General features: G+C 30.6%; 1 protein-coding gene across 8 annotated transcripts in view; it reads left to right on the forward strand.

Annotated features, from left to right (window-relative positions):
* LOC129947736 (neuronal PAS domain-containing protein 2-like) overlaps window positions 1–23,340 on the forward strand; it is a 179,299-nt gene extending 155,959 nt beyond the window's left edge. For 7 of the 8 annotated variants that reach the window (XM_056058407.1, XM_056058408.1, XM_056058409.1 and 4 more), the window contains 8 exons: window positions 3,124–3,287; window positions 3,352–3,506; window positions 13,796–14,001; window positions 18,502–18,694; window positions 18,789–19,020; window positions 19,085–20,140; window positions 20,215–20,354; window positions 21,437–23,340. In XM_056058407.1, coding sequence (XP_055914382.1) covers window positions 3,124–3,287; window positions 3,352–3,506; window positions 13,796–14,001; window positions 18,502–18,694; window positions 18,789–19,020; window positions 19,085–20,140; window positions 20,215–20,354; window positions 21,437–21,607 — 2,317 coding nt within the window. In that variant the 3' untranslated portion in view covers window positions 21,608–23,340. Of the gene's footprint in view, window positions 1–3,123; window positions 3,288–3,351; window positions 3,507–13,795; window positions 14,002–18,501; window positions 18,695–18,788; window positions 19,021–19,084; window positions 20,148–20,214; window positions 20,355–21,436 lie in introns of all 8 variants that reach the window. The other variant, XR_008781754.1, reaches the window with a different exon arrangement.
* Window positions 23,341–23,996: the final 656 nt, after the last annotated feature.

Genomic DNA, 23,996 nt, shown 5'->3' on the forward strand with positions numbered 1-23,996 from the left:
GACCATGCTATGTCAATATGACTAATAACTTCGTTGAACTTTCTTAATGACCTTGAAACTTGAAAGAGAAGGTACTGGTATCTTTCTCTCAATGGTCTTATCGGGACATTAATACAAATTAACGATAAAAGGTTAGGAAGCTTTATATGGTAACATAAAATATCTTTCAAAAATACTATATCATGAAAAGTTCTTCGAGGTTTGAGAGATTTCAGACCCAGAAGTATATGTCAAGCTTGAGAATCTGGAGAAAAAGTCCAATTTTACAAAACTTTACTAAACTTTCTCAATTCTATCCATAAACGTTTGTTGGAAAGGATTCAATATGATTTCAGCATACTCAAGTGATGATCTACTAATGTGTTATATAAAAATGAAAGTGTATAAGGATTCAAAAAGTCAATTGAGTTTCTTTTAATGAAACCAATCATAGAGTTGGCTTTAGCAACAATAGCATCCATGTGCGGAACAAATGTAAACTTGGAATCAAAATAGACACCGAAATCCTTTACTATAGCAGTTCTCTGAAGAGGGGTACTATCAAGAGAATATGCAAATTCATAAGTTATGAGTTGCCTAGAGACAGAGATAGCGAAGCATTTCTTAACATTAGGTTTAAGATAGATAACCAAACACCAGTTTGGTAAATGATCAAGGTCTATTTGGAGATTGAAGCATTCATAAATGGAATTGCCTTTTAAAAATAATTAATTAGGTACTTACAAATAAAATCGATAACAATTCTAAATAAAAGTGGCCCAAAGTGACTACCTTGGGGAACTCTTGAGATACATTTAATAGATTTCGAGGTTTAATTGTCAAGTCTTACTTTTTGTACTCTATCAGTTAAAGAAAGATGAAGGAGATTAAAGTGAATCCCAAACTTATGAAGTTTACGAAGGAGTATGTTGTGGCATACAGAATCAAATGCCTTTTTGACTTTGTATACAATTGATAGCGAAAGAAGAAAATCATGCGAGATTAGTGACAGTTGATCTACCCTTAACAAACCCATGCTGGGCGTTACTTACATGTTCTTTTACAAAAACAAATTCTGTTTGATCTTTACTAAACCTTCAAGCAATTCAGGGATTGTCGATAGCTTAATTTTTTACATTGTTTTTCAAACCAGGCTTATAAATTTAGATCAGAATAGAAGATTTCCATTCTTCCGAAAATATTCCGGACGATAAAGATGAGTTGAATACTATTTGCAATCGAAAGCACACAGAATTAAAACATTTTTTTAAAAACAGGAGCAGGGTTAGGATCCTGAGGACCATTTAAACATAAGATAATTCTAAGTGTATTGAGCCAACATCAACTTAAAGGGTTTATCTGAAAGAAAACCCGAGTTTCCTTATGAAGTTGAGTAAACTGATACAAAAAATTGAGCAAAAAGATTTAGAGTTTTATTAATGTCAGTAAAATGATGCCCTCGAAAATTCATCCTAGTTGGAATGTCTCTTCATTTCCTTTAAGAATTAATAAAACTCCAGAATCGTTTGGGATTACTTTTCAAATAAAGTTAAATATTCGAAATAATAATTCCTGTGCAAGAATTTGTTGAGAACCATGAATTGTTTACGAAGTTTAAGAAATTTATGTTTGTTATCCAATGATTTATTTTTTAAATGAATCAGCTTTTTGTTATACCAGTGAGGATTTGAGATACTCTTTTTGTCCTATAAGGTACTAATAAATTTGGCCTTCTCGTAGTAAAACAAAAATATGGAAAATTTGGCTATTTATTATCAAGAAAGTTGTATTACATAAAATTAATTTAAAATATAAATAATATAAAAATATTTAAGCAAGCAATATTAACCATCAAATTTAAAGGGTTTTTCTATGAACTGAAACTCAACAAAACCAAAACAAAAGTTAGAAAAATGTGAATACACCTTTCTTATTGCACTATAATTTATTTTCGGTTGTCATGGAAGTGCTTCATCAAAAATTGTACAAAATATTTTGATATAAAGTCATAAAGGCTTTCTACTCTGAAACTAAATTGTTCTTTGAAAAACTACGATGTAGTTATTCAATACATGTTTAAGATATTTTCAATATTGCATTTCCGAGTCAGTCATTTTTTTCTTGTAATAACCTCCCAACTTAAAGCCTTCAGCTTCATTTTAATATTTCAAAACTAATATTGAAAAATATCGCGAATGCAGGAAGCACTTTAACTTTTTTAAATAATTTTTAGAATAAACCTACTCTTGGCTCATCATAATGGGACGAGTGCATGTAACTCAATTACATTCACAAAAGTGCACTGTTTGTGGTGGTTGTCCTTCCTGACAACCTATATTATATTTTCCCTTTTTTGTACAGAGCAAAAATGTGTATGTAAGTGTGTATTAAATATGTGCGTATATAGGCAAGTAAATTTCAGCAGAAATTAAGTTACATTTAACAAGAATCAATGCTATTTTTTTAGTTTTTCTTAACTTTTAACGTGAGTGGGATGTGCAATGTGCATACGAATGAAATGTAATGTTTACGTATTTTTTCGGTAAAATACGTGTTTATTTAAATTTGTTTTATTAGTTTCGACACCCTTTTTATTGAATTAAAAAACTTTCTACACGTTCTGTCATGCCAACAATTTCTCTATACATGCTTTGACGAATCCTTCAAGTGCAATTCTTGAGTGCGGAGTCGATGTTGGAGAATATGCAAAAAAAATAAAACAAAAAATAAACAAATGCTCACTTATTCTATTGGCTATGGAATATGGATTTTTATTTGAATATGCTTAAAACGTAAATAAATTTAAAAAAAAACCCTTAATTATGAAATCAAATGCTCTAGTTGGTCTAATCTTTCCAGTGTCTTAAAAAAATGTGTAAACCATTCAATTTGATATTTTATTTTTGGAAACAAGATAAACTGAACTCTGAACAAACTATTTAGTCAATACAAATTTAGGAAAAAATCTCACAGACCATTTCGAAATACAAAATAGTTCTAAAGAACTGTGAAAGCAACAAACAAAAATTTTATGTGCAAAGAATCTTTATCACCTCGCAACCACGACCAAAGTTTTATACAATTGTTCCTTAATTTAGTTCTTTTCATCCAAAATAACGTATTTTCTTTTTTTCTATATTACAGTGGTCGAGAAGCGAGAAATCGAGCAGAAAAAAATCGTCGTGACAAATTAAATGGATCAATTCAAGAACTCTCAGCAATGGTACCACATGTTGCTGAATCACCACGTCGAGTTGATAAAACCGCAATTTTAAGATTTTCAGCACATGGTCTCAGAGTTCATTATGGTATGTTGTTTTTTCTTTAAATTTACTTTTAAAAAATTTCTAATAAATAAATTACCTACCTTAGTTTTTGGACAGTCAATCAAAGAACCACCTGAAAGAAAGCCGCAATTAACAGAAGCACTTATGAAACTGCTCGATAGTTTTCACATAACCATAACGTGCCACGGACAAATTGTGCTAATATCGGCAACTGTCGAACAACATCTGGGCCATTGTCAGGTAAGAATAAGGTCTTTAAGTTCAAGAAATGTATTAAGAATTCAAAAAATAAGTATATTATTAAATTTCCAACATTTACTAAAACTAAATTATTTCTTATATTAAGTCAAATTCATGTTTGGCATTCTTTAAAGTATGCATTTAAATATTTATTCCATTTAAAGTATCTCCTAAAAACCTACATTGTACCTTCATCAATTAATTGAATTATTTGTTAACTTGAACCAAAAACCAATTATAATTTTCTATAATAAGTTTTTCAAGTACGAAGTTAAAACTAAACCACTTTTGTATTTAATGCAACATTTTATCCCTTCGATGGTTTACCTTGTATTAAAGTTATAGCCCTTTTCTGGACACGTTCGTTGGTGGCACAGCTACCTACAATAAGTCCTTAATAATAATATGAAACATTGATATGATGCATTCATAAGTACTATTGATAAGTATTTATTTAAATGTAATTGTTACTAATTTGAAGGGCAATTAAATTCGTACATACTACTCCTCATATTTATTTTAAGATTTCATTGTATAGACTTCAAAATATGCTGCAAGTGTGGTAAAAGAGAAAAGCTTCCTTTTACTTTTTCTTAAAATGAAATTGAGTATCTCCTTTGAGCACGTGCCCCAAATTGCTCAAATTATGAAATTCATTGATATTTTTGTTAAAGTTTAAGAAGAAACATAAATCTTTCAACAAAAATTGGTATCGGTATTCAAATCACAAGCTCTAAATTTTACGAGAGATGTTTATGAATAACAGCGTGGTCTTATTATAGAAACTATTCCTAAATTTATATAATAACTATTAAATCACCAAATAGAAAAATGTTATGCATCCATGAGCAGGAATTTCGAAGAAGTATAAATGTACTATACATATGTTTACAAATCTAATTTTTGGAATTCGGTTTATCTCCTGTTTTGTCTTTAATTAATTTTTTTTTTAGAATTTTGTACTATTTTAACTTCTTTGTTCGTATATTATTCATTTAATTTTAATTTCTTAAGCTTAGCAAAATAAATATAAGAGACAATTTCGAAACATCATACAAAAATTTCCAATTGATGTTTGGTAGGTAAAATAACACAAACAAAATTTAATATTTTTGAACCCACTCTGATTATTATTTGTAGACATTTTAAAATACGAACAATTCTTTGTAATCTCTCATTAAAAAATTAAAAAAAAACACAATTACAATTTTGAAGTCAACCCATATGAAAGATAAACTTCTAGTGCAAGTTTAAGGGCAAACATTCCATCTAAAAGTTTGAAATATATTCTAATTTTTTGTATTGATCTTAAGCCTAGATTTTTGTCATTTCAAACATTGTACCCAAATGTTGCTAAAGAAACATTATAATATTGAATAATTTTTCACCTTACAATTTTTTCTAGAGATTTATTAGGCACCAATATCAATACTGGATACAAAAAGGCCAAATGTTTAATTTTTTAAGTCGTTTTTATTTGAAAATTTTGGTATTTAGGTTGAAACTAAAAAACTTTTTTATTCCTCTTCTGTCGATTTAGTAGATGGCGTAAGTGGATGCCAAAAATAATATTTTTTGATTAGTGCAGAATAAAAGTTTCGGTCCAAAATATTTGATAGTTGTAGTCACATCTCTTTTGTTCCCACTTAATATATGTCTTATCTCAAAAAAACACAAATGAAAATGTCAATTATAAGGAAATCTGGTAGCTTAGAGGCTTATGAGATAGGGACCTTAACGATAACCTGTTTGACTCTAACCCTAGAATGTCAAAATGTTAATTCTTCTAAGAAACTTTTAACTATTAATTACCGTAAAGTCTTTTTTTTGGCCCAAAACCATACACCAAAATACTTAAAGCCCAAAATTGGTCACAAAGCCCAAAAAGTTAAAAAACAGTCGCCAAAAAACCCAAAGCGAATGACATAGTGACCAAATAAATTTTAAGTAAAAGATCGTTGGTAGTAATTTTGACCAAACAAATTTTGAATTAAGGTTTTATGACATAGGGGTTGGGCTTTGTGACATTTCTTTTTATCATTAAGCTGATTATGATTTCTATCATTTGTTATTTCTTATAACCCAACGACAAACAATTGAATTAAAATGACATAAAGCCCAAAAAGTAAAACGTCCTAAAAAATCACAAACGTTGCAAAGCCCAAATAAAACATTATATTACCGAAACCAACTTTCAATGTCGTAAAGCCAAAATTTAAAAATGTTTAAACGACCAAAAGATATTGTAATGTTTTTATTTAGCAATTATTCTGAGTGGTTGGGCTCTTAGTAGTAAAGTATGTGTAAGGAGGCATGCTGCCTACCTTTGATACCCCTGCTTGATCTTACAATTGCACTTGGGGTAGTTGCGAAATTGGATGTAAGTAAAATTTCTTTACATTTTAAAAATATAGACTTAAAGAAACTTTGCAAATAGACAACCTCGCATCTATCCCAAATAATTATTTAATTAAAGTAGAAAAATTAAAGTCTAAATGGACTTTTTCAATTTTCACTCGTTTCTAAGTTCTTGATTTTTTTTTACATGGTTCAAGTTTCTAAGATAAATATTTTACTGAATTTACCAGACAAATTGGCCTTGTTTTACTTAAATTTACAGAAACACTTTTTTCAATTCAAACCTTAGCTTCCTGAATTATGTGAATTTAAAGAATTGAATTCAACACCCTTTTGTTAATAAAAAACTATTTCTTAAGAGCAGCACATAAAAATAAATAGTAAAAAACTTTAATGATTCAATTTTGCAACAATTAATTTCAACAAGTGATTCCAGGTTTTGATCAAAGTGTGTCCCAGGAATTTCAAGAGGGCTAAAAGTATTAATTTACACAATTTACCATCACAGTACCCTTAGCATTCTCATACTCGTTTCAAGATTCACATCTTTGTCCTTCGGATGTAGAACTTAAACGGCAGCGTGATAAGCTCATTAAATTCTGGTCTTGACAGTATTGTCCAATAGGGAGTCAGAAACCGTGTAGAATTTAGTTATACGAAAACTCAATGCTCTCTTCTTTCGTTAAAGCAAACCCGCCCATACCACTATCTATGAGTGACACTTGCATCCAAGAAACTAATCGACTGTCAGTAGTCGGTATGTGTATCATAGATCACCTATTATTGAATAATCATAATTATATTTGATATTGCCAAAAATGTTGCCAGGTGCTTAGGATGTCTCCGACGGTGCAAGAAATGTTTCACCCCTTCTGATCTGGGTGTAATTTACAAAGCGTTCATTCGCCCAAAGCTTGAATATAATTCGCATATCCGGGCAGGTGCCCCTAAAACAAGTTTATATCTCTTGAATAGAATACAAAAAACTGGCTTTAAAATGCCTTTCGTTGTTTTATCGATATTTTTACAAACAATGTTCTGTCGAATTAGCCAGTTGCATTCCATCCCTTAAATGATTCAGCCGTAATACTCACACTTCCAGAAATGCTCATCAGTTTACCCTTGAGCTCAATTTTGGGCGTACTGTCAAGTATAGAGATTCTTTCTTAAATCGCACATCGAGAATGTGGGATGCTTTAGCGAACTCTGCTTGTCCCTCCCATTTTGATGTTCAGAATTTTAAGACCATTGTGCACCAGTATGTTCTTTTACATCTTTCCCTATTTTCCTAATGCTCGCACTGTGTTTAAATATAAACGTATAAAAGGTACTAATAACCCATTGAGTGCCTGTAAATTATAAAAGAAAAAAATTTTGAGTTATAAAATAATCAGTGTAATAAATCTCCACTTTTTGGCTATAAACGCTTTTCAATTTCTCTGAACTTAGGTTTGAATTCTAAAAGTATCAAAAAACGAAATGATTGAAAATATCTCTAAAAACCTTTCTTATATTTTGAAACTTAAAAATTTCCAGAGGACATGATAAAGACATGTTTGTACCATTATTAATGCTAAATGAAATATCTTTTAAAATACATTTTTAAAAATGGGCGTGTCAGTCTACAAAAATATAAGGTTTTAACTTATATCGTACAGATAAATGTATATTTAAAGAAAGCTTGGAAATAAGTGCAGATTAACTTACAAAACCTGACTCCCTTCAGTTAAAATTACTTAAATGTGCGTGGGTGCAGTTATTTGACTGTCTAAAAATATCGTTGTCGAGATTTTAAAGATACCTATTAACTTTTTCAAAATATGTGCTAATTGAAAAGGAAAAATTACACTTAACATTCACTAGATTGTGTGCTAACCACTACGACCATCACCGCACACTCATTAAAATGAAAAACGTCCTTCATCTGATTGGTTAAATAATTTGGTTCAATTCAACATTTCCATTTCCATCCTACTAACTATACCATACCTACGTTATTTAATTATAAACCTACTTAAAGTTAAGTAAATTAAAAAAAAATCTGAAAATCCAATCATCACTCCATATATTTTCTGCTTATGTCTGTCCAATAACAAAAATATTTTCATATAAATTTGCATCACCATCGCAGCCAACCACCCCCAACCCCATTATCCATCCCTCAGATGTAATCACATTCCATATTCAGTTGATTTTACACCGACAACAACTTTGTTACTTTTACAAAACAAAATCTCACAAAAATTGAGTTACTGCAATACTTCGTGGAATTATTTTCCATTCGATCATAAATTTTATCCAATTATTACCCAATTGTATTTGTCTACATAGTCAATGGGATATTACAATGTAAGCAGAAGTACTCGTAGTGTTTTTCCTCGCTCTCTCTGGCAATATAATATTTTATATATGAGCATGTCCACTTGTTGTTTTTAGTGAGTTGAGGAGCAACGTGAGGACGTTGGTGTAGGGTGGTGTGGTGCGGTGTAGTGCAACGAATATTAAATCCAATTTAATTACATTCATCTGGTTTTAAGTTTTATCCAAACATTACATGCATAATATATCCTTCCATCGCATTTCCGTCACCCCCTTTCCTACCCTTGACGCCAGACACAATAATTCAATTGGCATACGCATCAAATGGCTTAACACTTACAAAAATGTATGAATACAAATGTGTATTGAGAGCTATTAGGGTGGTCTTTTTTAATTCATATTTAAGGAATTAAATATTTAAAAAAAATCCCTTAGGACTATTTTGTAATCAAGAATATGTATTTATTATATTACGTAGGAAAAATTCCTGATTAATTGAATTACTTATAAATATTCAAATATTCCTTCCTTAGGACAAATATGTTGTAAATTAAAGAATCGGCAACTTTCTAAAAATTTAAAGTAGAACAATATGTGCCGTATTCATTTCGTAATTTTAATTTTATCGAAATGAGCGGAAGTCTATTGAAACGTTATTTGCTTGAAAACTATTTACCACAAACATTTAAAATATTTTCTTTTGGACCTTGTGGCAGCTTTTCTAACTTCCTATTGGTAGTTATTATAATAGGTTCGATTTGTCAAACTGAAAATTTTCACATTTCTCAACGTTTCAAGGTCCCCAGAGTCGAAATAAAAGGTTTTAAGAAAGATGTCGGTGAGTGCGTGTGTACGTTCGTACGTATCTATGTTCGCGACGTTTTTTCGTCTTCCATGGCTCAACAACCAGAAAAGATATCGACTTCAAATAAATTTTGTTATTCAGATAATAATGCGGAAAGAGCTCTCATGAAAATTGCGTGGATGGTTTTTTACCATACTAGTTAAAAAAAGATGAACATTTTGGTTAACCCTAAATATCTGACGATTCAATGACGCTAGAGACTTGTTTAAAATTTGATCTCATATATTGTAACGTGATACCAAACCAGTATATTCCTATAAAAAAATTCAATTGACGGGTTTTTATAAGTCAAAAACACTGAAAAAAAAATTGTCGCCTCGAATAATTTAAGAATAAAAAATGATTTAATTTCCAAAACAATTTTGTGCAACCAATTTTCAACATCCGGAATTTTTTTTTTCCAAAAAATAAAAACCAAAAAAAAACACAATACTAAAACTTGGTAAAAAATTACTCTGGACTCAAATAGCTTTTCAAAAATTAAATTCAAACTTTTTTTATTTCGCAAAAAATATTGTTTTTGATATTTAGTAGTTATTTTTTTAAAAATCCAACAGTCCGTTTTTTCATTAAAAAAATAGCACTCAAATTTGGTAAAAATTGATGTTCAGTTCTTGATATCTCTTAAATTAATTTCACTTATCCAATTTGTAACAATTTAAGAAATGTTATTAAAATTGGTAAAAATTTGTTTTCGTCTAAAAATCTATTTAACAAAACTGTAATACCCGTAGCTTGATGGTTAGTGCGTTGGACTGTCATGCAAGAGGTCTTGCTTTCAATCCCTGCCTTTGCCACCTTACTTTTTTTCACTTGTACTCCCTCTTGACAAATCGCACTCAGGAATGGTTAGGAGTTGTAAGTCACTAGGCCAAGGTTCTTTGTGGACTGTTGCGCCACCTAATTTATTTATTTAGATTTTCAAACTAAACTATTACATTATATGAATAATATTTTTGGTAATTTTAATTTTTTTTAGTATTATTTAACTTTTTTAACCCAACACGAAAACCTAAAAACTTTTGAGCAAGACAGATCGACAGACGGGATGAGAAGTTATCAGTGGGGGTCGCTTCCCAGCTTTTTTTTTATTAGTTTTATTATTTGAGTTATGTGGTTTAGGACAAAAAGAAGATCTATCAGGACATTTTGTGCCTGAGTCAATTTTAAATGTTTCGTTATATTAAATTTTATATAAGAATACCTTGAGCTGGGTTTTCTATCTGTAGGTTCTAGTTTAAAAAAAAGAGCATTCCTGAGAAAAAATCATTTCTAAGATCTTAAATAGATTTTGTAGCATTTATAAAGAACTTATCTTGCACATGACTAATTAGGTTTGTAAGGTTCCTTGGTTTTTACTTGTCAACTTTTTAAGAGCTAACTTCTGAAAACATGAGAACTGCCCAAAAAATAAGCTATTCAAAACGAAAGTTCTGAATGGAAAACTCTATACTTAATACAAAAATTAGCATATTCCTTGATCCGTATACGTTTAGAAAAAAGTATTGAAGTACCTAAATTAAACAAAATTTCTATACTGGGAGTTTAAATTTGAACGTATATAGGCAAGTAAACAGTTTTTTTAAAGGTATAGAATTTTAGTTGGAATGAAACAGAGACGACTATTTATTGTAAATTGACATGAAATTTACTTTATTCAAAAGATCATCTTCTGGCATTATAATTTAAACATGATTTCTCTTACAAGATCGCCATGGCCGCCTCAGAAGTAGTAGTTTAATCTGAAGATAAAAGTTTGGATAACTCTTAAAAGATCGTTAAATCTCAAGATCTTGGAGGATAATTCCACCAATTATTAGATAAAGTACACCAAACAGTCAGTTTTTGTGGATGGGAAAGTTTCTCAACATAAACTTGATGTTTATAATCACTTTAAATACGACATTTTATTTGATTAGCTTCATCGCTTAACAATGTTCGATTTATTTAAAATAAGAATCATGAGTTTCAAAATAAATCTTCTTAATTTGGAAGCCTTGTTCAGGCGCAAGTCTATTAATGTGGAAATGCCAAAAAAAACCTTAAATAGATCACTAAGAAGCTGACAAATTGATAACTAGTTAAAAAAATATTAATAACCTCAACCGTTACAAAAATGATAGTCTGAACCCGATTCTTGGAAGTCGTCATAGTATTTTTTATATTTGATATCTTTAACATGACTTTAACTTTTTTACCCGTAACTTCAACAACAGAAACTACTTATGCTTTATTTATTTTTTAACCACTCCAATAAAAATTTTAAGTATATTACAAATCTGTTCATGTATACTCTTAGCTTCGATAAAATCATTTAATTGGCTCAGTACATAATTTATTAACACTTTTTCCTTTTTTTTTGCTGAAGTAAGCAATCACTTGGTTTACAACAATGAACCTTTATTAAGACATTAAAAAACTTAGCTTACACTTGAATATTATAGAATTGCTTTTGATTGACAAAATTACTGGATACTAACTTATTTAATTAAAATTAATTTTATCCTTGCACTTATTAATCAACGAGTGTAAATAATAATTTTTGGTGTTAATTTGATTATTTTCTGTTCTCATGAAATTGAATTATGTTCTGCCGACTACAAATCAGTCAAGCAACCTTCATATGTGCATACTGAACCCCCCTTGAATGGAGTTTCTTCAGTTAAATGTTTTAAATGGAAAAATTGATGTTTTCCGAAGAACCTAGTCCTTGATAGTAAGTCCTAAAAAAAAATACTTCATTTTTTTAGGAATCCGAGTGCCTTGCTTATTTCTTCAGTTTTCTTGTTAACATGTATTGCTGTGTCCAGCTGTGTTAAAACTTAAATAAGGTTTTTGATAAACAACAATTTTGTCCAGAAAGCGCTACAGAAATGTAAATTTTCAATATTTTGTGATCATAAGTAATAGAAATTTTGTAGTACATTTTTTTAGGAAATATTTAAACAATTTTAAGAAAGCCATAAATGTTAAGATGTTCAAAATATATTCTAAAATCAATTTAACATTGTATGTAGTTTTGTTTTTGCACTTTCTATCACTTCATATATCAACTAAAGGTAATTCAAATTGGTACACTGGAGCGTATACGTACTTTTTGTTTATGGGAGAATGAGAATGAATGAGAATGCCCTAAACAAATTTCAAAAAATGTAGAATGTTGCAGAAAGAATAATTTGGCCGAGACTATTTTTAGGATCAAAATTATTCATTGTTTTATGTTGATTTGAAAATTATTGTCTTGTTAAATCATTTTTAAACTTCCGAAAATGGGTTTAACTTAAAAAGTTCAGCGTTGTGTAATTTTGGTATTAATGTTACAACTTTTATTTGAGATTTACAATTTATGAACGAACACAAACTTTTCTTAAATCAGATAGTGAAACAAAATTTCAAGATCTATTTTTTGAACTTTCTCTTCTTTGATTATTAACTCAATCTTAATCTCCAGTTCAGTTTATTCTTTACGAAACAAGACCTTCCTTGTAATATAATGCAGTTTGTAAAAATTAGGTTCTTTGAGCTTGAAACGGTGCTTAAATATGTCTGAATTATTGTCAATAAAACAAGTTTCGATTAATTTTTAATCAATCAAAAATAATCTATATAAAATATGCATACGGTATAGAAAAAGTGGAAACAAGAAGCATGAAGTTGTTCTCCAATTTACGTATTATATGAAAAATCTTTTCAAACAACAAATCAATATAAAAATTAAATTTTATTGTGTAAAATTTAAACTGAAGCATGCATCAATTATACTGTATTTGGTTTAAAAACATGCAAATTCAATTTTGTATTGATTCATGAATTATCTTTATGTTAATATTTACTCCACTGTATCGCAAATTAAATTGAAAAATTAATTTAATTTCAATATTAAATTGCATTTAGCCAAATGAATCACTCTGTTATAATAATCACCACGCAAATACAAGCTAAATAATATGAATATAAAATTTTCACCACAATAATAATTCATAAATTAAATTTTGTTTTTATTTAAACTTTGAGTAAAACAAAAAAATTAAAAACAAGGGAAACAAATTAATTCAAATTAAAATCAAAACAAAATAAAACACCAAGCCATCCAGCCACCAAGCGAATCCAGAATCCAGACAAATAAAAATAATGATGATGATGATTATGATGAAGTTGGCCTGATGATGGAAAATTGAGAACTATTTTTCCATGTCGGTTAGTGCGGGCGGGTTTGGCGGCGCGAGTGGCATAGCCAGGCCAGCCGAGCCAGGCCAGGCCAAGCCAATACGTGACAGTCGCTGAAAACCACCGCCAACATGAGTTCGTGCCTTCGTGTCACTTGGCTCTATGTGGCACAGAGGTTATTACCAATGCAAAATATGAGAGATATCCCTGATGTCCTTGAAAAAACAATTGAATAAAGATTGGCAATGAAACGTGCATTATGTAGACATAGAAGCAACAAACACACATAGCATATAGCACTGCAACATCAGCGGCATCATTAGCATTCTCTGGACTCGGACTGACTCTTAATGCTGCTGACACGTTGCAATATTTTAGCTTATCGTTATAATGTTGCTGATGATTTTATTTTTCATACTAAAAAATATTGTGTTATGTGGTTGGGTTTTAGTTTTAGTTGATGGTATTTTAAATATGGAAAATTTTAATTGGGCATACATAGTTTTTAAAATGAACATCAAACTCAAGTTTTTAGAATGCAGGTTTTTATTGTATTGCTTTTGTTTTTGTTTCATTTAAGACTGATTTGTATGGACAGAATATACTGAACATCACGCATCCAGATGACCAAGCGATGTTGCGGCGTCAATTGATACCAACAGATTTGGAAAATTTATTTGATGTTCAGCCGGAAGATGAAAATGGTGAACCAAGGCCGAGGACGAGTGAGGAGGAGGAGATGATCGATAGGCAGTTGAAAGCTGACACAAGGAGTTTTACTATAAGGTATGTATAAAGGAATTATAAAGATCTTATTTGTTATGTATCAAAGACATAAAACATTATTTTGCAACAATTCTCCAGAAAAAGCGAAAAAAGATTATTTTTAATAATTTCTAATTGAAAATCGTTGATTTAACTTGCATCAATGTTAAATTCATCATGCAATGTTTTCAATGTCTTTGGTTGCAATTTTAAAATTAATTTAATGCAGTACCCTAAAAATAGTGTAATGGTTTATAATTTGTCGTTAAGTATTCTTGAATAAGTTTCAACGGTTCCAAATTTGTGTTTCTATGTTTTCTTTATTTTTTATCACTTGATATTCTAGCAAGATACATTCCTCCCTTAAAAAAGAGTTTAAAAGTTTTTAAGGAATGTGCTGAAAAAAAGTAGTGATAGTTTTAAACTCATCGCACAATATTTTCTGCTGAAAAAACAACTAGAATCTAATACAGTACTCTCCAAAAAATGTTCGAAGTTTGAAGGGTTATAGTTAACTATTATTCGGTCATGTATTACTTGGGAAAGTTTCAGTATTTCGCATTTTCTATGTTTTTGGTTCTCATTGTTAGTTAATTCAATGGAATCTGCTTACCACTCGAAAATATTATGTTCACTGGCTGAAAAACTATCCGCTTTACTAAATTATGAAAATTTCAAGTTTTTCGTTCAATGTTTTCTATGTTTTTGGTATTTTTGATAACCTTAAATCAACTTAGCCAATCATAATCCCCACTTCCAAAAAATAAAAATGGATTAAAAGTCTGACTAATACCTAATAATAATTTGCTGTCAATTGTTATAACTTTAAATTGATGTTGAATGTTTTCTATGTTTTTTAAGTGCTTCGTTAACTGGGCTATGTGGTCTTGTCAAAAACTTTTATAATTTAAAATTAATCACAAAGTATTTTTGACTTAACGTCAATCAAAGCACATTTGAAAAATCAAATTGATTTCAATTTCTACTCTTATTTATGTTTTCTGTGTTCTTATGAGAAGTTTCTTTTGCAGTTTTATATAAAATATATTTTAGCAATTCAAAAACAACACATATCAGGCCGGCAGTTTAATTGACAGTTCTGCTGTTTACCTTGTGATATTTGACATTAAATTTGACATTACCGTCAAAGCATTGAACTGCTGCTGACTTTGAAATGTCATTTTAGACATGACATGCAAAGCAGGTCAATTATTGTGTACAATTAAATTGTCTCCCTCCCGAAACTTGTATAATTGTTATTCGTGCTAAGAGAAAATAAGTCCATTTAAGAAAGCGTAAATTGACAAATTTGTATCAATTAATCATACAACCTTATGCTTATTTGAAAGTATTATGCTGTTCAGTATACAGTTGAGTGGTAAGGCTTCAAGCATGCCGTACTCAATTATTTTTATTAAATTAATTCTTATGCAAAACTATTTAAAAATCAAGAGAACTTATAATTTTTTTTAATAAAAAACATCAAACAAAAGACAAAAGGTCAAGGTTAAATTTTTAGGATTCAACATTTTACAGCGGCAAATAATTTCAACCCTTAAAACTATTTCACTTAGTATTTCATACGAATTTAAATTAACATCCCTTAAATTAAGTACTCTTAGGTAAACAAGTTTTGGGGAATGGCTCAGCATTATATTTTCGCTCACTGGGAAAGCCAAAAAAGTGTAAGTCTAATTGAAAATTAAGTTTTAGGAGGGGTCATAAAATGTTCCCTTCCCAGTCAATTTCTTTCAGGTTTTCCTTTCCAACATGGGTTTCAAAATTTCAACAAAAAATTAAGTTTTGTTTCATCATTATGTGTTTCAAGTTCCCGGTTAAACATAATTACCTACATACAGCAAAAGATGATAAGTCTTATATTAATTCAATCATCACTCTTCACTTTTTAAGTTAAGAGTGTTTTTTTACAGTTTCCTAATTGCTGTTGTTAGTTGAGAAAAAACAAGGAAAACAATACGTCCTTGAAAACAAGTTTCGATAGAAACTACAGGCTTCGGTGTTGATGATTTTTTTTTCTAGGAAAAGTTTCTTATTGTGATAACTACGCTGAAACATGGACATTAATATATTAGCTTAGCAATGAAAAATCCTGATATTATAACGAAGACTTTAGACCAAGGTGAAGCTCTTGGTGCTCTTCAAGGTTGTTCTTAAGAAAACATGAAACTTTAACGAGAATTTGTTTTGAAAGTTTTTGATAAATATTTTTATGTGTAGCTGCTTTTTTATATGAGTGCATTAATAAATTAAGTAAGTAGGATTACTGTGGAAATTTCCTTAACCACTAAGTTATCCGGTTGATGTTACACTAGGTCATCTACCTAATATTAATCTTAGATTGTTTGATGGGACTGGAATGTAGGTTCAATGCCAAAAGTGGCATTCATAAGCAAATAGAAAGGTGGATCAGTGTAATTAATTTACATAGCTAGATCTACTTGCTAACTTAACTGTCAAAACAAACACCGAAGATAATTTCTAATAACTAATTTTAATATTTAAAGCAGAGTAGTTGTGAATATTGGATACAAAAAAATGATTGCATAATTTTAACTTCGTTTTTCAAGCTGGGAAATATTTTGTCTATTGTCCAAATAATTACTCGTAAGTTATAAAATTTTATTATTGGAATGCAGACAAAATCTTGTATTGTACAGTGGTACGAGCGAAACGATTTTGCAAAGGTATTATAATATCTGTAACCAATCCAGTGTCTTCAAAATTTTGCCAATTGTCAATTGCTTGCGTAGTTGGACGATTATGTAAACCATAATCCCCTCTTAGGGCACGACATGTTACTGTGGCAGAATCACCATTTGCGTAAATGTCAGACTTTCAACTAAAAACAAATTGGTTTAACTACTTTTTTTGATAGACGTCAAAATCCAGCCCTATACTTTCGAAACCGCAAAATGGATAAGCCGATATTTTTATGTAGACACAAATTTTATGAAAACATTTTTTGTTTGAAAATAAAAACAGCAAAAGTGCTGATGAGGAATTGTTTTAAAAAAATTAAATGTTTTGTTTTGATCTGAATTTTGAGTTTGAACATTTTTTTTTTTGAGTTTGAATGTTGTGTCCTAAGATAAACTATCAGTTATATTACAGACAAAAGAAAACTGACGTTTAGAGGTGTAAAAAACGATTCAAAAACGAATTACAACTAAAAAACTGTGGACAAATTTCGGTCATAGATAGTAAAACCTGGTAACTGCACCAAAAAATCTTTAAGGTTACTAAGAAGAATTTCCTTGCTCCTTGTCGAACAATTGTTAAAAAATTTTGCTTTTGTGGCACTCTAACTATGTGATGAATTGAAGCCATTTGAGACTGAGATTATTTCTTCCGTAGCCCATAGACATTACACCGTATATTGCATACAAATTGAAGTCTTTCGGTTTTTAAATGTCTATTAGCACAAGAAGTTATTACGACCAATCACCAAAAACGCCGGGGTCACAAGCTTGTTGATTTGGTTCTTGAAATAAATGTTCAAGGAAGTTTGGATCTTAATCAAAACTCATCTGCTGTCATATTTTGTTCAATATAGTTGGAGGCGTATCCATTATAACCGAGCGTTTAAATGTTTGGCGCATTCTGGGGCAGGATATGACGGTGTGATGAGACCTTACTTTATGATTTATTTTCAAAATGACGAAGGTACATGTCACATAAACAACAAAACCTTCACAATTTTGCATGAAAAGTTTTCTGATCGTGTAATTTTTCAAAAAAAAGGTCACAAGTGTCTACCACGTTTACAAAAATAAATAAACATTTGGATTCGTGTAACAGCTCATGACTTTCATGTTAATTGAGTTAAAATTCTGACCAAATCTTCTATTTCTTGTGGCAACAGATTATGACAATATTTATATGTATATTGATCTCATTTCTCCCAACTCCTTATTGTCTCACTTTTAAGATCCTGATTCAAGACTGTCTATTTTCTATTACGAAATGTAAAATAAATCTATATAAAAAAAATATGTCTATTTGAGATCCTTCGAAAGTAATCATATCTCCCTAAAGTATTAATCAAAATCTTCGAAAAGTCTTTTACTACTTACTTCACGTCCAACATGTCTCGTAAAACTAATATAAGTTTCATCCCATGTAATTCCAGTAACGAAATCCCATTAAGTTAAAATAAAATACAAAACTGAAAAATAAATAAACAATGCACATGACGTGCAATTATCCCCTTTCAGGATCTGCCAATCCAAATCCCAGCTCTTTGGCCAAGTGCTAGTGCTAGTCCTAGTGCAGGACATTTTTGTATTTTTATTTTTTGTTTGCATTTACAAACTAACATCATTTTATCGTCCTTCGTCCACTTCGCGTTGGTCGTTATCCTCGGCCGTCGGTCGTCATCAAATGCAATGTTGATACACTTACATTATTTTTTACATTGTAATGTTGTTTCCTGACTACATACCTACCTACAACTTTCTATCTATATACTTATTTTTTTTTTTATTTTTTATTAAACAACAGATTGGCACGAGCTGGTCCCCGCACCGAGCCGACAACCTATGAAGTTGTACGTATCGATGGTTGTTTCCGACGGGCAGACGCAGCGCCACGTGGTGTAAAATGTAGTAATTTTCCATCTGGCTTGCAGCTGATACGAAGGGCTAGAGGGCGAGACGACAACATACCTCTTCACAGTATTAGTGGCAATGATATTGTAAGTCTACCTACACATATATTTCTGTCAGAAGGATTGTTTTTTAAAGGAAAAATAAAATAACAAGGATTTTCTTTATTTATATTTGCTTCAGGTCCTTGTTGGAATGGTGCGATTGATACGTCCACCAAAACTAAACACCCGCATTATGGAGGCGAATTCGTTTGAATATCAAACCCGCCATCTTATCGATGGACGCATCATTGACTGTGATCAAAGGATTGGCCTTGTGGCTGGCTATATGAAGGGTGAAGTGACTGGATTAAGTCCGTTCACTTTTATGCATCAGGACGACGTGCGATGGGTTATTGTGGCGTTAAGACAGAGTAAGTTCAGTAAAAATTAAAAAAAAATCCAAGCATTATATTATATTTATGTATTTTCTCACAGTGTACGATTGCAAGAGTGACTATGGGGAATCCTGCTATCGCCTCCTCACTCGCAACAACCGATTCATCTATCTTCAAACTAAAGGCTTCTTAGAAATAGACAAAGAAACAAATAAGGTTCATTCGTTTGTGTGCATCAATACACTGGTCAGCGACGAGGAGGGACGACGTCGTGTCCAAGAAATGAAAAACAAATTCTCTCTCATCATCAATACGAAAATCCCTCTCTCATCGTCGCTGGACATACCCGCCTCTGAAAATCCCCAACAATTGGAAAAGGCAGTCCTGTGTCTAATTCAGAATCTGCAAAAAAATGGCGATGACGATGAGAATGATGCCTCAACATCAAACACCCATCATCATGACTCCCACAAAGATTCTAGTCAAATAGCAAGTGGCATGAGTCCGGCAGCGGTGAGAGCTGCTTCCAGTTGTTCGATACGTTCAACGAAAACTCCGCCACTTGCACTGATCCCACCCGAAGCAGAAACAGTCAAGTCATCGATATCGAAGAGTGTGGATGTAGTGGCGAAGAACATCCGCAGTGCTCGGAGTATGCAAAGCCCGCAATCGTGTGGAGCGGCCTCACCCATGTCACCTGTTGTCAATCGGGATGAAACGTCGAGTGATTCGACTAGCACCAATGGCTCGGGAGTGCAAAATCGTCCGTCTGTCCTTCAACGCATTAGCAGTGTGAAACACGACGAACCACCATCGACCACTGTCAAAGTCAAGGAAGAATGCTTCCACAGTCCACAGAGTCGGGTGCCGCCCTTACCAAATAGCACTTGCAACTGCTTCTACGAAACAGGCGGTCCTCGGAATGACTGCATCTCGTGTCAGGAATTCGCTCTTATCACCTCACCACCACCCACAGCAGAAGTTCCACTGCCGCGGCAATTTCGGTCGCCGAGTTCGTCTTCGGTGTTAAAACGTACACATTCTGAAAGTTCGTCCGATGGTAGATTGTCTCCGTTGGCCGATGCCGAAGACCAAAATCAGCGGACAACAGAATCTCCAAAGAGAAGATTAATTTACAATGAGACCGCTGGCAAAGGTGAGAGGTGAAGCAAATATTTTGAACAATTCTTGTATCGATCTAATTTGGGATTTTCTTTTTTCTTTCTACAGAAATACGCCAGGTGATCTCAAATTCCTTTCAACAAATAAATCGTTCCCTTAATCATATAGAGAGTGCCACGACGGAGCTAAGGGGTCAGTGCAATAATTTTACCCTACCAAATACCGATTTAAAGCTGAATGAAATTTTTGTAAGTACAAAACAAAAGCTATAAAATGCAAATTATAGTTTTACTTTAAATTAAGAGAATCGAGTTCTTTTATATTTTTTTTGGATCCTAAAAAATCAAAAAAGTGGCAAAAAGAGAGATAGATAAAGAGAAAACAATTTTGTGCGTCAGATTTTTAAAGACTTTTCTCTTTTATTGATTTCCATTTTTCAAAAATGTTTCATCAAGAGAGTTAATTTCATTCAAAAGAGTTCAAATTTAAACCTGACAAATATTTTTGTAGTACTCGTAGTCGTAGCGTGATGGTTAATGTGTGGGAGCAAAATGCCAGAGGTCTTGGGGCCAATTCCTGATTGTGCTATCTAAAGTCTTTTTTTTTCCCGGACACTGCCTCTTGCGAACAATTGATAAATTCTCTAAGAGTAATACTTGTGATGAAAAATGTATTCTCAAACTATCCGTTCGGATTTGGCTTAAAACTGTCGGTCCCCTCCATCTTTGACAAGATCACTCGTACACGGGAATGGTTGAAGGTTGTAAGTCACTAGTCCCTTGTTCTCAACTGACTTTTGCGCCACCCAATTTATTTTGTTTAGAGTTCTTCATTTAACGGTGCAATTTAATAAACTAAAGAAAAAGAGTAATTCTCTTTCTTACGAGTAAGCATGCATACAAAATGAAGGAAATAATTAAAGGAAAAGAGAACTCTGTGGTTTTATATCGTTTCTCTTTCATATTTTAAAGAAATTATAATTTAAAACATTAAGCTCACTTTTTAAATTTAAATTTATAATCCAAATACGATTTTATTTTTAAGTAAACCGGTCGAGCTTTTAACAGAAGTTAGATTAATGTCATTTAAGTGACATAATATGTGGATTTATTTTATTAAAGAGAGTCATTTAAGAGAATAGTAGTTAGATTTGTATCAATATCTCAAGATCTTGTTATCTTTGAAATTTTCTATTTCACATTTTAATAAGACCGAATATTACTTTCAACATTCTTTTTTAATTTATTTTTCTTTGTTCAAGCATTTCACATTTATTAACTGCTAAAAATATCCAGATTTTAATTACGTATTTTTTTATTTTTCTTTTCAGGAAGAGCACCAACGTCAGCAAAAAATGTTGGTCAGCATCAAGAGCGAATTCGAAGCAAATTTGCAAAGTACACCGTTCATAGATAGCCCTGTAATCGTTGACCAATCCCTGGCGCTAACTCGTCCTGTTGAAGAGAGTTTCTCTCCCAAAAACGACCTTAAGCCCAGATAGGGAAAGGATCCGAGCATAAGTAGCTCAACATCATCAGCAACGGAACCGGAGTCCTAAGAGAATAAGAGTGAGAGAAAGAAAGAGAAAAGAGGAAAATAAGAGCTAAAGATATTTTTAACAATTTTTTTTACCAACGATATACAATTAATATAAACAAATATTTTTAAAAAATAAACAGAGCTCGAACAGATGAAGATATTGCATAAAAACAGAGCGAGTGAAATGCAGAAAGTATAATTAAACTTTGTAGAAAACATTAAAATTATTGTTTTGTTGTGTTTTTTTTTTGTATAGAAAATCTGTTAGAAAATATTTTTTATTTAAATTGTAAATAAATAAAATTTAATATAAATATATACAATTTTTTTTGTTAAGTTTGTAATTTCGTCCTTGTTGTTCAGTCTGTTATAAAGTGTAATTAAAAAAAGAATAATTATTGTTATATATTTAATTATTTTAAATATTGGATTTAATTTTAATTGTGGTTGGAGAGAAATTCAATTATTATGTTTGTAACTTAACAAAAAACAGCAGATATACATAACTTACAAACAATTTAAAAAACAGCGCGGGGTGGTAATGCTTGTTATACCTTTTATCTTACTTTATACTCCACAACAATCCGGCAGCAATGGTTATCACTTGAATGGTAACTCACCAGTGATTTTATCACAAACAAAATATCTTAACAAAATCCTTAAAATACAAAAATTCCTCATACTTCACTCTGTACATTTTTGCACTCATCGATAAATATTTACCTAGTATTTAAAAATAAACTAAATAAAAAAACAAGCAACACAAATATTATATGTAATAAATGATATACTAAATAAACTCAAACAGATATAACAGGACGACAGGATTTACCGCTTATTTAAAAGAAAAGAAAAAAAAACAGTAAATAAAACTACAAAATATTTCTAATAATTAATTTTTAATTAATCGCTTAAGCGAAAGATTTAATTTTCTAAAAACACATAAACAAATACAAAAAAGAGAAACGATTTAGGGTTAATTTATGAAGATGAGTAGAAAAAAGAAAGTGATATAAGACTGTTCAAGAATAAACAAAAGATATAAATTAAATAATTAACAAAACATAAAATAGGAATACCTAAATTTTAAGAAAAAAAAAATAATGAAACAACAGAAAATAATTTAAGAAATTAAGAAACAAAAAAAATGTTTATAATTTTACATTTTTTGTCATGGAAATAGTTTTTAAAATAAATTAATACAAATATATTACAATAAGTACCTACCTACCAACTATGATAATGTTTATAGTCTTTTATTTAAAAATGAAAAATAAGAATAAAGAGAATCAAAAATAATAACCAGGGCATATTTAAGTGAATGGAATGAATTAAAGAAAAAAAAAAACGGTTTTTAAAAATACATAGATTTAAATTTATATGACCTACAAAAACAAAAAAAAGGAATAATATATAAAGAAATATATTATAATTATTTATACAATATAAGTTTTGAGCTACTAAAACAATTATTATTGTAACTACATATTCTATATACATATTTCAACATAAAGCTACATAAATAAATGGTTTACACGTAAGAAACAACAAAATAAAAACAAGCAAAAAAAAGTAATAATTATATTATTGAGAATCTTGAATGTGTTTTTCAAAAACAAGAATAACCAACAAAATAAACCAAACAGAAACGACAGAAAAGAAATAAAAAGAATATATAATAATAAAAAAAATAAATGTGAATTTTTCTTGGTACCTAGGATATGTATCCCTTCCCCTTAGAGGGTTTCATTTTAAATAATAAGTGATAGAGAAGCTTTCTAAATTTGAAATTGTAGCAGAGCTTAATAACTTTTATGAAAATGAAACCAAGGAACTAGAAATATTATTTTAAACTAGAATTTCAAAATAGTACCTATACACTACCGGGTACAATTTGTTAAACTGAAGCCATTTCTTCATAATTGATAACTATTTTTATCAAAAACGTTTGAAATTAAATATACGCCTAGTATAAGGCAAGTAAAAAAGTTCTCAAAACAAAGGATAGTACAAAGTTCTATTTGTACGATAACTGTGTGTGGTTTCCAAGTTATAAATGATGAAAACAAACTTTTGAAATAGGTTCCTAGACATGTTGTAGTATATATGTAAATAGAAATTGTTGGGAAGTATTTCGTATTGGAGTTTAGATAAGACATACTGAATTTGTGTGCGCACATGTATGTACGTAACGTTGGCCCGTGTTCATAAACATTTTGATTAATTCGTTCGTTTATTAAAATTGATAAACAGAAAAAGAACTGATTTTCGCAAGTACCAATTAAAAAAAGTACACAAAATACAAAATGGATTGCTTAAAAGTGAAACCTGTTTATAAATAAAATAAAAAA

The sequence above is a fragment of the Eupeodes corollae genome, chromosome 2 (genome assembly GCF_945859685.1).
Source record: "Eupeodes corollae chromosome 2, idEupCoro1.1, whole genome shotgun sequence".
NCBI classification, from domain to species: Eukaryota; Metazoa; Arthropoda; class Insecta; order Diptera; family Syrphidae; genus Eupeodes; species Eupeodes corollae.